We start from the raw sequence: 18166 nt of genomic DNA, 5'->3' as shown, positions 1-18166 counted from the left end.
CTGGAAGAGAAATAACCTTGATTTAATCTGTCTGAACAACCAAAGGTCAAATGTAGCATCAAATCTTGCAATGTTTATAGCAGCATTCAACACACATCTAGCAAGAATGTCGGATTAACAAATAATAGTGTACAAGGCCATTAGATACACTTTGAAATTGCTTCTTACTTTAGAAACCTTAAATAAATGAAACAACAAATTAAAAGTTTTAATCCTAATCTCATTCCCCTGTTCATATATTTTGATAAGCAGTCTTGAAAGAAAACTTCTGAAAAATTTGGACATTTCACAGAAGATTTGAAAAAATTATAAAAGTTGCTTAATTGAGTGTGTATTATTAATCTTAGTGACATTCAAAACAACATTCCTGTGTTGCTTAGGTCAATGACACAACCAATTTACCAAATTACACAGACTTGTTAAAAGGCAAAAAACATTTCAATAATCTTTGGGGAACTAAAAATGACAGCAGAATGCAAACTCGATGGCAGATTTAAGACATCATGTCTCACTTGTTTGTGCACTAATGTCTCAAGAGTAAAGAATCAGGCTCAAAGTAATAGTAGTATCTGTCCCTTTGAATGCATTTCATAATTCATGAAATATGTTGATATTACTGCTCTATTCATCTAACTGATGGATTAACTGAGTAAATGTCATTACTTATTATTCTAATGGCTAAAGATATGCATATGAAGTATAAATTATAACATTCCCCTTTGTACTGCAAGGAATGATAGTCTCCTTCTGCTGCCCACCTCCCCCAACCCCCCCTCCCTCAACCCCCTCCCCTCCCCTGGCTTCTCATATTAATTGGAGACATTGCTTTATTGGAGATACTTAATCAACTTTATCAATATTCAGAAGTAATAACCAAAGTTTTACTGCAGAGTTAGAGGTTAATATGCCTTGCAACGAGGCAGATAAAACTGTTTGCCCAAACAGAAATTATACCTGAACGTTAAAACAAAATAATTACTGAGAAACTGTCCAGTGTCTGGCATGTTGACTTAATCTAAACTATGATCATTAGAATTGAATAATTGATGCTGGCCAAACAAAACAAAAAACAGTAATGGTTATCTAACCCTGGTAAATATGAAATTATTTTTTATTTAGAATGTTATCTTAAATTTTTAAACCTCAAAACTTTATATTAGATACAAGAAATGCACTGTGTATGCAGGCACAGATAAATAAGAGTCAGGAGTAATGCAGAAACATGCTGAAGAAAATGGAACTGAGATGTACAAAACAGCAAACAAATAGAAACAAAGGGAGAAACATAAATGTCCTGTCATGTTTACCAACTAACAACAATACCAATTAGAACAATGGGAGTTTATGAATTGGGTGATGGATTACAGATTTTTAGCTTTCTGTGATACCACAGACTATTAAATGATATTGACCAATGCTTTTATGTTCTCTTTTGTCACATCCTAGAAAAGGAATACTTTTGTGTCATTTAGGACAATAACATATTATGGTAATGGTTTGTAGATTCATCGACAGGCATGTTAGATGCAATGTCTTCATCTGCATTAAATGTATAGAAAAGTTTGTTGAAATCACAGTCAATTGCCATTGATGCTAAAACCTCCATTTTATTTTGAAGATGAACCATTCACAGGAAATCACAGGAATCAATATTAATTTCTGTTTTATTTGGTGTATCTTTGTTAGTGTTGTCTTGCTAATTTAATAAATGAGATTTGGAAATATAAAATGATAAATTAATCAATTTTTTCATTCATGGGAAGGGGCATAAAGGGGGGGTGAGAGGAATGGGTGAGGTCACAGGTCACATAACACATATGGCCCACCTATTTAGACCCATGCAACTATGTCAAGGATTTTTTGTACCATCAATATTAATATTTTCAGTACTGAACAATTAACAGTATTCACAAGATGCTATGTTTATTGTTAACACTGAAGTAATACCTGGTATAACACTTAATTCTACTCCATTCAATTGGTCTCTGTCAGTAGTGTTTAATGAGCATTTACGACGAGGTATAACATCAGTTATATACTGCACATACAAGCCATGTGTTCACAAACTAGAGATCTCCACGGAAGAGCAGCTACGAGATTAGAAATATTTGATTTTGATCAAGTCAAGGTCCAGAACAGGCTCACATACATTCTTCAAATAACAACAAGCAACATTGTATATTAGAGAATGAACACAGTCATTTCCAATGAGGAGCTGCACATTAAATAGCAAGAGAGGTATTGCTCAATGAGCAGACAACAGCTCACTCATAATTGAATAACTTGATGCTCAATGAGCAGCAAAGATCTCTAGTGACGAGCAGTTGTAAATTAATACAATTCCAAACCACATGCCAACAAAATCATCCTTTTTACTGAGGAGCATCTGCCAGTGTACACGAGCAGCTATACATTCACAATGCCACATCGTCATGCTCTTACCACAAATAAGCTCCTCGGCATCAAATTCCCATTCCCATTCCGCTACAGAGAGTAGAGTAATGCGATACAAAAGCATTAGACAGAAGCGAAGTAGAAAACAAGCAGTGGTGTTGTATGAAGGGGAAAAATGTGTGAAGAAATGACAAGAGAGAGTGGTAACTCAACCGAGAGGGCAGTATTGCATAACTCATTGAAATGCAGAAACAAACCCCATTATCCACACACAAACTACAAAATAGAGGGCAGTATTGCATAACTCATCGAAATGCAGAAACACACCCCATTACCCACACACAATCCAAAACACCCCAATCATGCACTTATACACAGAGATTGTGTAGCCATGACCACCAATTTCTCAAGAGAGAAAGTCAAAACTGTGGTAAAAGTTGCCAATAAACTGTAACATTTCATAGTGACTATAAAAATGATTACATTATGCATTTATGTTTGACCAAATAACAAAAGCTGGAAGTGTTAGGAAGTCACATTTGGGTTTATATTGTTATCCAAATTAATTTTTAAAACTTGGGATAATTTAAACCAGTTAAACTGCCAGCAGATGGCTGATGACACATGCCAGGGATGATTTCTTAATAATTGACATTTATAAGTTTCAGACCTGCCTCTGAGGAGAGACCAATAATTCAAATCAATTTATTTGCAAACTTGTCCCAGCTTCCTCAAATTCTAAGTATCATATGCTGAATATGACAGGAACAAAGTAACAAAAAAGAGAATATTAAAAACACAGGCAGCTGCTTCTGTTCTCAGCTAAATTTGAGTTTTTTGAGACGGTTTGCAAACATAGCACAATTTCCTCCCAATTTGTATTTGCTTGAAGCTACCAGAAATGGATGAATTCAGCAAACATGAGGCTAATTATTTCAGGTAATGTTTACCAAACTTGGTCTATTTGCTAAATGAGTATAATTAAACTACCAACTGAAAGTTTACCCGGATATATCCAACTCTTTTATCTTATCAAATTTTCTCTATTTTAAAGAAACTTATAAAATCAATACCATAAAAAGATAAAAATGGAAGGCATTGCTTGGTGCTTAGTAACAAAGATGAATATTACTCCTCTCTGTCCTGACAACAATCATAACAAGAATAGCAATTGATTTTTTCCTCAATCATTAAATTTAGAGAGCATAACTAGTTCTTAGAAGCTCTATGTTACCCTTCTGCATTCTATTTGTAAGCAAGTACATATACTTGTGGAAATGGGTTGCATTACACCAATTCGGATCAGTTTCCCTGTGATCTGGTTCTTAAAGCCATAACTGTGGAATTCAGCTGTGTCATCTTCACATTTCCATAGTCTATGTTACCTCAAGCATTGTTAAATGCAAAGCATCTTGGAAATGTAACAAACTACACCAGTAATTAACAAGGATGATTAACAATACCAATTGAAACAATGGGTATGCATAGTAAATAGGAAGGCTCGGTGCCATTTGATGTTCTTAATGAATATTAAAATATATCACAGAAGGAAATCATCAACTACTTGAATGATTAACACCAGTGCCTGCTAGTCAAGGAGAGAGATAAGTAAAACATGGAAGTTATGGTAATACAAAACAATTAATACCTACAGACAATAGAAAGAAATGTTAAATGTAAATAGAAATAACCATTCAACTTGGTTTGTCTTAGCATTTATAAATTACCTTTCTTAAAGGAAATACACCACAACAGAAATAGACTTGCTAATTTACTACAAGCACTTGTCATGGATGATCTGATATGACCCTTCACAAAGATCATGCATTTTTTTTTTCTGTTTGCAACAGTAACTAACATTCTGCTTTTCAGGAGCACATTGCATTTGAAACAATGCCTGAAAATTTTTAATTATACATGTAATGAACATATATATATAGCAGATTGAAGAAATTATTAAAGAGATTATCTGAGTGGTTTATTTTGATTTCAGTTCAGAGAAATGGATGGTAAATTGCTTTGGGTTATAAAAAATTCCAAAGTAGTTTACTATTGACTGTCTCCATCAAGTTGTTTGACATTTTATGGGGCAGCTGCTAGAATTTTATGAAATGAAATTAAAACATTTCCCAATTGGTTCACTCCTGCAAGTAGTACAATGTTTATAAATGCTATTAAGACATCGCAGGGGGAACTAAAGCCTTGAATCAATGACTACTATAAATTCTGCCCTCAGTCTTATAAACAACGCCAGCTATAAAACTATGTTTGAAGGCCCTGGCTTCATTAGGTGACTTCAGTCTTGCTGTGCCAATAAACTGTGACCACATATTTGTGTGGCTTGTAGATATATGCAAACACACACGGCTCCTTTAAGATGCATTGCTGCATCTCAGATATGAAAATACTTACAAATCTAATTAATATTGAAGCAACCACATGATAGTACAGTATTCTATATGATTCTCAGCAAAGTCACTAGTTTCAAATACAACGTGCTCCTTTAAAATCAAACGTAAGTCAACAATTTGGAAAGTGCATGTGTGTAGGTGCCAAACATAACAGCTACAAATAAAACAAAAACACACACACACACATACACATGAGTTGACAATTTCTTACAAGAATTTTACAAACATTTGTGCTTATATTTGCAAATAGTGAGCGTCCCTACAAGAACATAACCTTTTTGCGAATGACATGTAGATTTGTGAAAGGAATGAGAAGTAAATACTAAAGGGACAGCTTTTATATATATATAAATAAAATATAGAAATAAATTCACCAGAATTATCAGTATTGTCTTTTAATATTTTCTTTCATTGATTTCAAATCTTTTGAATATTTGATGTTTTCTGTGCTATTCATGGCAATATTTTGGAGAGTTTTTTCATTTTCACATCTCCAAGAGTGACAAAGGAAAAAGATATGCAAAACACATAGTATTTTTTAGAGCTAATGTAAGTTGCTCAAGTTACCCAAGATTGTCAAAATTGTTGTAACATACAAGTATTGTAAGTCTATACACACATGAAATGCAAACTGATACCTAGGGAATACCATCAGTGTAAATGAAAAGGCATATTTAATGGTACCAGAAAGGTAAGAACAAAATCGAATCCTGTGAACAACTTGTAAAATGTTAATTTGATATTTTCAATTTCTCTTCAACGGAATCAAGAAATCATAGACTGAAAATTTGGGGGAAAAATCAATCTTTCCATACAGCACTTGGTATATTCCAATGTTGTAAATTATAAACTTGGTAATGGCTCATAAAACACGTTCTGATTTACATACTAAAAATTTTAAAAGGTATCTAAAAATTTCTCCACATGAAATTTCTGAAAGATATGCCTTTACATAAACACTGGTATCCCTTTAAGGAGAGACCTCTATCCTACCATCATCATTAGCATTTGTCTGTTTTCCTTACTGTTTGTGTTACAGTGTAACATTAGGCAGTAGTAAAATAGATTATCATTAGCAAATGACATAAAAAAACTATGCAAAATGGCAGCTCCCTGATCAGGCTCTTAAAACAAACAAAGAATAAATTTCTTTGATTTTTAGGGTCATTATTGATGGCGAATGATGATGGTTGGTTTCTGTAAGAGGGATGAAATAAAGGGTTACCTTCAGGAGTATCATCATTTAAGATCACCTGGCCCCCATGAGCATCAAGAATGTCCTCCACAGAAGGGCCGATGCTTTGTCTTAGTAAAATGATACCACCTGAGCAAAGTAAAATGCGTGAGAAAGGAAAAAAGAAGCAAGCAAAGTCCCAAGGATAAGAAGAAAGTGAGCTCTCAACTGGATTTGGTAAATACCATAAAAACCCTTAACCACTAGCAAAAGCAAGAAGATTGTTTCTATCCCTTGTTTCCTCATGTTATAAGCAAAAACCAGGCAGAAATGGAGTTCAGAGCAATTAAACAGGCTTTATACAATTGTAGCCAAGTGATTCTTGGCAACAGGTCAATACATCCTATAATTTGCAGGTTTGAGGGAAAGTTTGTATTGATTTGATTGGTGCAGCCATTATCACCGATGACCACTATACCCAGCATTTAGCTTCCTTACAGAAGAAGGATATGAAAGCATGATGACTGAATGAATGAGTCAATGAATGACTGAATGAATGAGTCAATGAGGGACTGACTGCATGAATGTTGCTATGGAACATAACTAACTGGTCATAAGTATTGGCTAGAATGGGTGGCTGAGCAGAAAAGATACCCTGGATTTAAACTATGTCATAGAAAGAGCTCTAGAAATAAGCAAAAGGAAATTTTTAAATCAAAGCAGTGAGCCCTTCATTCCTTGACATAAAATCTGAAGTGAGGATTTTAAATGCTTTCACAAGCTTTTCTCTTTTGATACAATGAAATTTATTGAAGGCTTAAACAGAAACCAGAATGAAACTTTTGTATAACATTTACAATGAAGAAATAAAAGTGCTGCTTTCAATCATCAACAGACATATTGACAAATGGGAGACGGAAGCTTGTGCTGACATCACATTGACCAAGAACATCACAAAATATTAACATCACAATTAAATAAGTGATTGTATCCTGTATCTTAAAAAGTGAACTGATAAAGATGAGAATGTTTGAAGGAAAGTGTAAGAATTGCTTTGATTTGCCATGATGAAGGCAAGCATACCAGATGGTTCTCAAACTATTGTTCAGTAAACAGAAACTTGTCAAACAGTATTAATATTGTTATTCAAAAGAAAGAATGAATTTAACAGAAAGTCTAATTTCAATGTAAAAAAGAAATATGTATCCTGAAAGAAAAAGGTACTTGGACAAAACAAGATTCAAATGCCAAGTTCCTTCGGATCATGTTTTTCAGCATCAATTTCTTTGGTCTTCAAAACTTAAGAAAGAACTTCAGGAGAGAAAAGTCTAACTCACACAAATCCACAATTTTGTTGCAATCATAATTTTCATATGTGAGCCATAACAGACATAGCTTTGCTTGTTTAAAATACCACACTGGAAGGAAAAATTATTTTGTCAGATGGTTTTGCAAAAAAACAGATTTGAAAAAAGAAGTGAAGAGTCTTGACCTAATTAGAGAGGATAAGCTTACCATCTTCAGTATCTGGAGAACTAGACTGAACTTCTTGAATATCTCGAGCAGAGCTCCACCCATTGGTCATCTTGTGAGTAATTGGTAATCCACGTTCCAATTCCTGAATCTGATGTATTGAAAACATTTGTGAATACATCCGATTTGACGGTTTCATCTAAAAGTCTATAGACATCAATAATTCCATTTCATTTATCTTGTTTAAGAACGAAGAAAAACTAAACCAAGATTTTTCCTGTATGGTTTATTTAATAACAACTTTTGATGGTTTATTTATCTTTTTCAGGATAATGTTTCGTCATTTCGGTAAAGGTAATCCCTGTGTACCTGTTGAATTACATAGCTTCACTCTCCAGAGAAATCCAACCGTGTTAATTTACTCTCCTGGGGTTGTCAAAACGGATATTTACAACAACTCATCTTCCCTATATCTATCAGAAATATTCTTCAAAGGTTGAGACAAAATAGAGTTTCATAATTATGTAAATGAATGATATAGATGAAACTTTGAGAGGGGAACTTGATCGGTTTAACAATGCCAAACATCCCTCACTACTGTCAGTGGTTACACTTACTTCTAACTATGAGAAAACATGCAAACCTATAACAGGGAAATCTACATGCATGGCAGAACATCTTAATTCCTAAAACATGATCCTCCTCCCTTTATGAACATTTCTTAAGAAGACAAAAGGGTGAATAAGATTTGAGACAACAGGGTGTTAAATATCTTAAAATGTGATATCTGATGGATGCATTCAATGTGTTATTTTAGTTAAAGAGTTAAATTACTCTCAAGGCAATTGTTGTTAGCACAAAATCTATTTTGTAGATTAGGATAACATTTAAGAGTCCAACTATGTCATCAAAATCAAGTTTTTATTTACACATCCAATGAGATGTAAACTTTGGCAATAGGGACAGGGATTGGATTTATTGACAGTTGGACAAATCTGGAGGAGTAAATTATGCGTGATACCTGTGGGAAGTGTTTGGAATTATATCACCTTTAGAACTTTCCTTTATGAATTATATCTTATCAAAACAAATGATGTATTTCCCAGCATAATTTGATGATATGAAAACTTCAGATAGATCTTTGTAAATGTAGCTATGCTTAAGCGACATTTACTGGAAACTATTACAAAAAAACTAATATTAGTCAATAATGATACTGTATTTCATAAAAGATAGTTGACAGTTGTATAGAGATGTGTTTTGTGTTTATGCATTTATCTGATGGGAAACAGAACTAGCCACCTCTTAATTACAACATCACAATCCAAGGAATGAATAAGAACAGAAGTGTCACATATCTGAAAAATATGAAATTCCAACAACTTTCATCCTGTCATTATATCTTTTCAACTCTTTGAAAAATTCTTCCATAATTTAGTGGAATTATTCCAAGACTCACTCGTAATTCCAGGTTTTCCTTTTCTCTTTGGTGAGTTTCATTCTTATCAAGCTGAATCTGAGCCTGTAGTCTGTCTTTCTCTTCCAATTCCTCTTTCCTTGAAATGAAAAAAAAATGAAAAAAATATCATAATTACTTCAATTTAAATGTAATGTATTCATGACAGTTATAAACAGAAAATCTTACAATCAAATTATCAACATATTTGCAGATTTGCAAAGAACCACATGCAGTTCCTCTCCATTCAAAAGTGGCAAAACACTTTAAGGACCATAAATCTGTTTTAAAGACATTTTGATACCAACAGTGATAGTGCAATACACCTCAATCACTAGAGGGTTTGAAGACCAACAATACACAGTTAGTTATAATTCATGTGTACAACTATAAACAGCTTGTCAGCTCCACATAATGCCAAACAAACTCTATTTTGTTCAACCCTGCTGCAAATATCCTAAATGTCTTTTGAATCAGCCAACATTTCACTTGCCAGCAAGAAGCAAATTGTTTCTTTTTAGGAATTCATAACAGGGACAACAAATGAAGTAAATGTTATATTTTTGCCAAATTTCCATTTTAGAATTACACAATCTGTGAACAATGTTTTCTAATAAGTTAACTATAAAATTAGAATGGTAACTTTCTATAAGCATTGGTTTCTTAAGCAACAGTTTTGCTGTTGATGTCTATACTTGATATTCACCCCTGAGCTGATAAATCACAGACTACATCTCTTCTAAATCAAGATACCAGCACTCTTCCAAGAAACATTTCCATTATTACTTTCAGACTTGGAATGAAATGTCTGCCAGATAGAAGAAGTGTGACCCATTAGGTGATGACATCAAATTCTCACATGGTGTTTATTTCCAGATATGACTGGTGCCTTTTATAAATAAGGAGAACATATCTTCCATCAAAATGATCATCCTAACCCTTCTGAGAGTCAGATAATGACAACGATGATGCATTTATTGCTTTGTACTCCAGATGTAACTATCTAACTGTTGATTGATGTGTGATCACTGATTGCAAAATAAAATAATACTTGTCAATATCCCCACATACCAAAGTCAGAAAGGAAACCTCCACATCCAGTTAATCACAGAGTTACAGCCAAATAAAAACAAAATGTATAAACAATTCACAGCTCCAAATGTAAGAAGAACAATGAAGACAAGTTAGCTTATGAAAGTGTTTGCAGTCTAAACCTATTGCTAGAGGTAGAGATATGTCCAAAGAAATGAAACACTTGTTGTGCCACAAACACATTTAACTGCATATGTAAAGAGATACAAGGTGTGGGGATGGGGTACAGAGAGTGTGGGGGTGGGGTACAGAGAGTGGGGGGTTACAAATTCAACCAGCTGCTTCAAGATGATGCGTATTAATTCCCTGAATGAGAGATTGTCATGGTTGTGTAACCTTTACTGTTCCTCACTGGATTAATATTTTTGACTTGACTTTTTCTGTTTTAATGTGAGACCAAGATGCTTGGTACCGTTCAGTCTACCCCCCAATCCTTAAATCATCTTCAATCTATGAAACAACCTCCTACAAACAAAGTCCATGCATCTGTTCATCTGTTCAAGCCTCTACTCTGATAAACTTAGCGAGTCCTAACAACTTCTTTTTCCATTCTCAGTCAAATAAATAAAAGCTGAGGTGACAGCTATTCGTGATCATTGTCAGATTCAAGTCAAAGAGGAACATTAAAGTAGACCAAGAAATAGAAGGAAAATTAGTGACATGATATATGGCCACACTACCAAACCAATCAAAGACCAATTCCTCCATGAGAAGAAACAGTTCTTGTTGGAAACAGAAAGAACATTTAACATTATCCTCCTCAAAGAACAAGAGGAATCCTGTCTGTACATGCATAACTTATAATAATTGATAATAATCCTGGTATGATATAAGTAGAGATTTATATTTCCCATGAAAATATCTTTTGTATCTTTACCAATATTTATGTCAAAATATGAATGGGATTCAAAACTTGTGCCAAGAAAATATAGGAATATCTTCTATGTATCTGTGATAAAATTCTTGAGCAAAACCAGAACGAATATTCAGTGGTCTAATAGGATTTCATCATCAATTTGTGAGAAAAATCCTGACCCTGTCAGGATTAGGTGACATGAGAATAAACACAAAGAAAAGCCGCATGTTTGGAAATAAGGAATCATCCTAAAATAGTATTAAGTTCAATGAGCCTGAGGTGGGCAGAAATATAGCCTGCATTCTTAACGTAATGACAAAATATATTCACTTACAATATAAAAGTACTTTTGCCAATCTTTAAATGTGCTACGAGACATCTAACAGATTGCAACAGGAAACGGCACCGTTCAGATATAACGGAAAACACATTACTTTTTCTTGTCTATGGTATTTTATTCTTCTCAACATTTCTTAAGGGTGCCTTGATAGCCGAATGAAATTCAATTAAAAAACCTGAATATCTCACAGCATCTCAGAAATGAAATTACTTAATTTAATTGTGGCTAGCAACACCTGTCTCGTGCACAGGGAAATAACACTGACGATTAATACAACTGTAAGAAAGAAGCCTTCAGTCACATGATGGGAGCTTTGTTCAAACTATCCAATCAAATCCTTAGATCTTGTTAACGAATAAAGATACATCTCAACTTCAAATTATGAACATACTTTTCTTGCAGGTCCTTGATAAGTTTCTTTGCTTTGTGGTATTTTTTATCCAATATAGCATACTGCTCCTTGTTTTCGTTCAGTGCTGCTTTTGACTCCTTCACCTCAATACTGATAGCTTGAATAGCGCCCTCTAATTCAGTTATCCTGATATCCTGGACAGCGACCTGGTCCTTAAGCCTCTTCTCTTCACGTTCCCAGCCTTGTGCTTGAAGTACCTATAGCAAGGTAAAACAAAAACATTCATGGCTGTTATTATATCACAAGTAAAATATATATTTATATATATTATATTTATATACATATTATATATTATGTTATGCTGTATTAACCCCTTTCCCAAATAAACAAGAACAAAAACCCAGAAATTACTGAGAATGAGAGACAAATACAGCGAGTGGAAGATGACAATACTTGATCATACCTATAGTTTCCTGTTTAATCCATAAAACAAACAAGAAAGAATTTAAACCAGTGGAAAAATCAATGACTGTCTTAAGCATTTTACTGAAGATGATACACAACAGGATATCAACAATGAGTGACATGTTATTAATGTTAAAACAATCCTGACGAAACAGAGCTAAAAATAATACTTGACTAATAATAAAAATAAAACTTGACAGGTTAAGTTAACCAAGTGTTTCATATTGCAACTCAACTCAATGCCACAGTGTGAGTAATAATGTCCGCTTTCTATGGCTCCTCCACACACGAATGCAGAATACCCATAATGAAAATAAAGAGCATTTAAACGAAACAGAATCCACTACAAGCATCTGGGAAAAAATATATTAAAAACAAAGCAGGGAAGGTGAGAGGAGGAGGAGGAGAAGAAGTATATGTGTGTAAAGCTGTCACTGTGATAGAAGGCAGGTAAGATTTATGCAACAGCTGATTAACCAAGCTGCACTAATCAGTTATTACTTAGTAACAATCACATCTGGTACAGACAATACACAACTCTCACAAACTGAGATAATCCAACACAAAGGTTAATCACTGAGCATGTCAGATAGACGAGACCCAACTTACTACTACTACTAAGGTCATCTTTAGTTGGTCACATTTAATCCACTCATTATTGTCATCCTCAATTTGATTGCATCTGTCAGAAACACAAACATCTTCAAGTTTAATGTCACTCACTACACTGTGGAAATGGCTTGATATGTCTTGATAAGATTCTTTTGGTACATTGAAGATACATTTAGGTACATTGAAGATACATATATGTACATCGAAAACTATACATTTAGGTACATTGAAGATGCGACTTTCAACAGTTGGTTTCTTTGTGGTCATTATGACCATAGTATTTTTAAGGTAGCCAAATGTATCTCTTGACCAGCCCTTTATGTCAATTTTTCTTTCAAACATCTATAGAGAAGATGTTTCATTATCATTTGATGGTACCGATAATAAGGAACTGCCAATTCTGGCAAAATGCCTCTGATGTAAGGAACGTACAGATGTTCCAGGACATTGGCCATTCATTACGTCCATAGACTTTGTTCCTTTTAACGAAACTGACATTTAATAAGACTTCTCTAATTAGACTTGATGGTCATAAACTCCCTAGATATAACAATCCAATAGCCTTGAAACCCAATGTCATGAAGAAACTAATTTAAATCTTGATGACATGTTTTTGCCTGTTTTGACTCATTCCAGAGACAAAAGAAACCTCTTGAAATGAATGAGACTGCCCTGAAAAGATCTCTGACAAATCAGGTCTGATTAACACACAAATTACGCCCCTGCAGCAGGGCCGGCCTCTCAGTAGTATTCAGATCAGAGATCTGGTTCAATTGCAAACACAAAATAACTCCAGGGACCAACCTTTTTGAGGTGAGGGACACAATAGTAGAGTTATTATTTCCTTGGTTTGATTACGTCAGTTCCATCGCCACCAGGGATCATTAACCAGCTACTACAAACTAGATGGTTAATGTTGTCCCATTACTTACGCAGTGTTTTCAAAAACAGCCCAAAACGGCAACATTTTGGATGAATAAACAAAACATTTGTCGCCTGGAAACTGGGTAATGGTCTTATTATCTGCTCTTACAAATGAAACTAGCTGATTCTGTAATAGATTAAGCTTGAAAAGTGCCTGACAGGGCATTAACTTAAGCATCAGATAGAGCCTGATTCCAAGTATGCAGTAAGGAGAACACTGGTACAGAATGATTGCTTAACAGTGAGTATGGCTATCAAGAATATATTGAAGATAAAGAACAAGAATTTACCTAACCATCTGAGGTATTAATCAGTTTATGAGAAACTCTCATTTTAATTATTCCATACAATAAAAGCAAACTTGTCATCCAGACACCCTTAATGAAATATTAATTATACGCAAATACCAACTTGGAGATATTCGAACTTGGTGATTGCTTGGTGGTTATTCGACACAACTTAACTAGTCAAATTCGTGAATGCCACGATTACAGGATTAATTATTAAATGGCATCACAATTTTACCACTCTTGAAATATTTTGGGTAAACTAATTCAACTTTGCAAATGTCCTTTCCACACTTCAGTAATCTCACTCCCGGACACACACACACACATACGAACAGACTCTGTGATGACTACATTTCCTGGTTTTCCTAAGATGAACAAGTCCTTACATTTACATTCTGTGTCAAGTCTGTTTACATTATCTAAGTTGGTTGATGTTGATAGCCTAACGTGATGAAGCCACTGTATCTGCAGAGCAATTGCACCTAGCTCTTTACTCATGTGTATGCACACACAAAACTAACGAAACAAAATAGCAGCAAGTGGTAAGAATTGCTTTCAACTCTCATGAGGGATGATATACCTCATATATATATACCTCATATACCTCATACCTCATATCAATCACCAATATAATATAGTATGTATATATGTATGATAAAGCAATACATTAGTGCTGGCAATGATATGATGACCAGTAACTTAATATACTTCTACTCTTGTACATGTAACATCAAACAACCACTAATATCAATATCCAAGGTTGCAGTCTAACAAAATTCACCTTCAGCTTCTCATTTTTTTTTCATTGAATCTTTATATCTTTTTCAGCTTCTTGCAAAGTTCACACTTTTGTCATGAATTTTGCAGGTTTCATAAGAAACTGTTCACCCCACGCTCCTCTAAAGTAACGATTCGCTGACATGTCGCTGACAAGCCAGTCAGTGCTACAATTCCCACTGAAAGCCAGCTGACAATTGCCATGGCAGAGTCGTCTTGGTAAGAATCGATCACAATGTCTCAAAATTTGCTGGGTGAGAGCAAAATGAAACTAGACACACTAACTAACTGACATCAGCTGACCTGGGAATCTTGTAATAGTTATCTTCTCTGGTAATGTTTTAAGAATTATTCTATTAAAGTTTTCTGTCCATTGTGGAAAATTTTACACAAAGATGTAAGAAAATCTGAAAACACTTAATTATGATATCTGCTCTGAAATGAATGTATTCATAACTATGAAGTGTCATAACATGGGGAAACTGGTTGTTTAAAGTTGTATTTACTATATATTTGTAATACTATTTATTTGTAAAATAAATAAAACACTTCAAACAGCTCAGAGCTTGCTGAGGTGACTGCCACAAGTCCTGTTCTATTTAACATTTCTTTGTTTTTTTTTTCTTCAACATTTTAGTTTATCTATGACTTTCCTATTTCAAATTGGCATAGTACATACTTTTAAGTGAAGGATAGTGTGAAAGTGTAGTGTGAAAGAGGAAATAGCTATTTAATTAAAACTACTAAAACTGTGCAGCAGGTACACATGTCAGAGTAAGATGGCCTGATATAACCCAGCAGAAGCGGGGATTTCAATTAAGCTATTTACCACTCTACCTTTGACATGGTTCTTATAATCATGATAGCATCACACCTTGCCACTTCCCCAATTATCAGGTAATTTCACGTAAACGTGATCCTAATTAGATCCTTATCCTGGGATTATTCTCACCTGTATTTTTAATTTTGCTATCTCTGTCTCATTTTGTGCTTTAGCGAGTTCAAACTCCTTCACTTTCACTTTGAGGTCTGCAATTTCTACTCTGTAAGGGACATCAGCGCCCACCTCGTCACTGTCGTTGCTGCCGGGGGAGTGTAGGTCGTACGAGCCCTGAATCAGCTGATTGCCATCTTCGTCAGTGTCTGAAGTCTCTGGCCCAGAATCATCACCATCATCTAATGGAGGGCTTTCAGCTCCATACTGCCGGGAAAACAGAAAAGACAAAATAATGAAGAATGCGATTATGAACATCATTAAAAAATAATGCTGGGCCCATCTCACAAATTCAGAGTGAAGAGAGATGGGGAAGCCAAGCGGGGTGGGGGAGGGGGGAGGGAAGCATCCAGTTTTAATTCTACTGCAAGGTCACAACCACTAGCAACTTCACTTAAGGTTACTCTTAGTGACTTTTGTTAAGATGTTATTATTTTGTGATATTTGTTGCTATGTTACGAACATCTGACTTATGAAACAGAAAGAAAGCAATATTAAGGCACTACATGATAGTAATCATTGGGAACATCCAGGATCGTTTTATGGAGTAAACCATTTCTTGTTTCATTAAACAGGCCTCAAGCTGTCACATACAATAACAGTTACTGTATAAATACAATATAGAATAACCTTAACCTCAGCAAAGTCCTCTGAATATCTCATCAAAACATTCCCCTTGAGTCAGTCAGACTGGTGGGATAGTCAAACAGCAGTAGAAGCAACAACAACTATCACCCTCAGCTTTGCTATTAAACTTTCACCTCTTCACAGTGGTCTCTATGCTTGGCTGAAGTAACAATGTTATCAGTGATGATGCTCAACACTGCACACTGCATCCATTACCCATGGGAGAATCCCATTTCTATCTTTAATTACTTGCTTCACAACAAGTTTGTCAAGCGACACTCAATATTCTGCACAAATCTTAAGAAAGTTCTCTGCTAGTCAGGTTACCTCAGTAAAATGAGTCCTGACACAGAAATGCCTGACTAAGCACCTTACCAAGAATTTCATCTCCCTCTTCCCCAACAGTTTGTAATTTAAAAACCACAAAAATCAAAGAACCTTGACTTTGCTGGAATATTGATCAAATCCTTGTCACAAGTTTACATTTATTTCATGATTCTTAGTCTCTCTTTGAATCTCTGACCAAAGGTAAGAGCTGTAGTTTCCTCTCATGAGAGCAAACTAAAAGCTAATATGTAACATCAAATAGTTAGTCTTCACCAAGAGTACAAGGTTGCAATAATCTCTCCATTGAAACAAACCTTATTACTTACACATACCAAAAACAGACAACTTTTTACCTAAAATTACTCGGTGTCACAATTCTACACATACTTCACCAAAAAGAGATGAATTTTAAACTGCTGACATTTGAACCACAGTATCCACTACTGAACACTGACTGTTGGGAGGTTCCAAAACTCAATTAAACAGAGCTTCTTGTTATTGGATCTAAACACTATAAAGTACGAATTTGATCTTCTGTTCAACTATCTGACAACATGTCCTGCCCCATTGACAATGTCAGTGGTTCAGGGATTATAACTTGACCATGGTACAGCAACCTAACTACATGATCTGTATGCCCCCTGATCATGGGACAGCAACCTAACTACATGATCTGTAAGTCCCCTGATCATGGTAAAGCAACCTAACTCCATCTGTAAGTCCCCTGATCATGGTAAAGCAACCTAACTACATCTGTAAGTCCCCTCCCTGATCATGGTACAGCAAGCTAACTACATGATCTGTAAGTCCCCTGATCATGGTAAAGCTACCTAACTACATCTGTAAGTTCCCTGATCATGGTACAGCAACCTAACTACATCTGTAAGTCCCCTGATCATGGTAAAGCAACCTAACTACATCTGTAAGTCCCCTGATCATGGTATAGCAACCTAACTCCATCTGTAAGTCCCCTGATTATGGTAAAGCAACCTAACTACATCTGTAAGTCCCCTGATCATGGTAAAGCAACCTAACTACATCTGTAAGTCCCCTGATCATGGTATAGCAACCTAACTCCATCTGTAAGTCCCCTGATCATGGTACAGCAACCTAACTACATCTGTAGGTCCCCTGATCATGGTAAAGCTACCTAACTACATCTGTAAGTCCCCTGATCATGGTATAGCAACCTAACTACATCTGTAAGTCCCCTGATCATGGTACAGCAACCTAACTACATCTGTAAGTCCCCTGATCATGGTAAAGCAACCTAACTACATCTGTAAGTCCCCTGATCATGGTATAGCAACCTAACTCCATCTGTAAGTCCCCTGATCATGGTACAGCAACCTAACTACATCTGTAAGTCCCCTGATCATGGTAAAGCTACCTAACTACATCTGTAAGTCCCCTGATCATGGTATAGCAACCTAACTCCATCTGTAAGTCCCCTGATCATGGTACAGCAACCTAACTACATCTGTAAGTCCCCTGATCATGGTAAAGCTACCTAACTACATCTGTAAGTCCCCTGATCATGGTATAGCAACCTAACTCCATCTGTAAGTCCCCTGATCATGGTATAGCAACCTAACTACATGA

General features: G+C 35.2%; 1 protein-coding gene across 8 annotated transcripts in view; it reads right to left on the bottom strand.

Annotated features, from left to right (window-relative positions):
- Positions 1–18166, bottom strand: part of LOC139964608 (uncharacterized) — a 159327-nt gene that overhangs the window by 13521 nt on the left and 127640 nt on the right. For 4 of the 8 annotated variants that reach the window (XM_071966336.1, XM_071966337.1, XM_071966341.1 and 1 more), the window contains exons 8-13: positions 15569–15817; positions 11588–11805; positions 8912–9008; positions 7495–7603; positions 6031–6129; positions 2443–2484 (exon numbers count right to left, since the gene is read on the bottom strand). In XM_071966336.1, the coding sequence (XP_071822437.1) occupies positions 2443–2484; positions 6031–6129; positions 7495–7603; positions 8912–9008; positions 11588–11805; positions 15569–15817 (814 nt within the window). The remainder of the gene's footprint in view (positions 1–2442; positions 2485–6030; positions 6130–7494; positions 7604–8911; positions 9009–11587; positions 11806–15568; positions 15818–18166) is intronic. The other 4 variants (XM_071966338.1, XM_071966339.1, XM_071966342.1 and 1 more) reach the window with 2 other exon arrangements.

This window comes from Apostichopus japonicus, chromosome 23 (assembly GCF_037975245.1).
Source record: "Apostichopus japonicus isolate 1M-3 chromosome 23, ASM3797524v1, whole genome shotgun sequence".
NCBI classification, from domain to species: domain Eukaryota; kingdom Metazoa; phylum Echinodermata; class Holothuroidea; order Aspidochirotida; family Stichopodidae; genus Apostichopus; species Apostichopus japonicus.
Note: the sequence above shows the minus strand (reverse complement) of the source record. Positions and strands in the feature narration are given on the sequence as shown.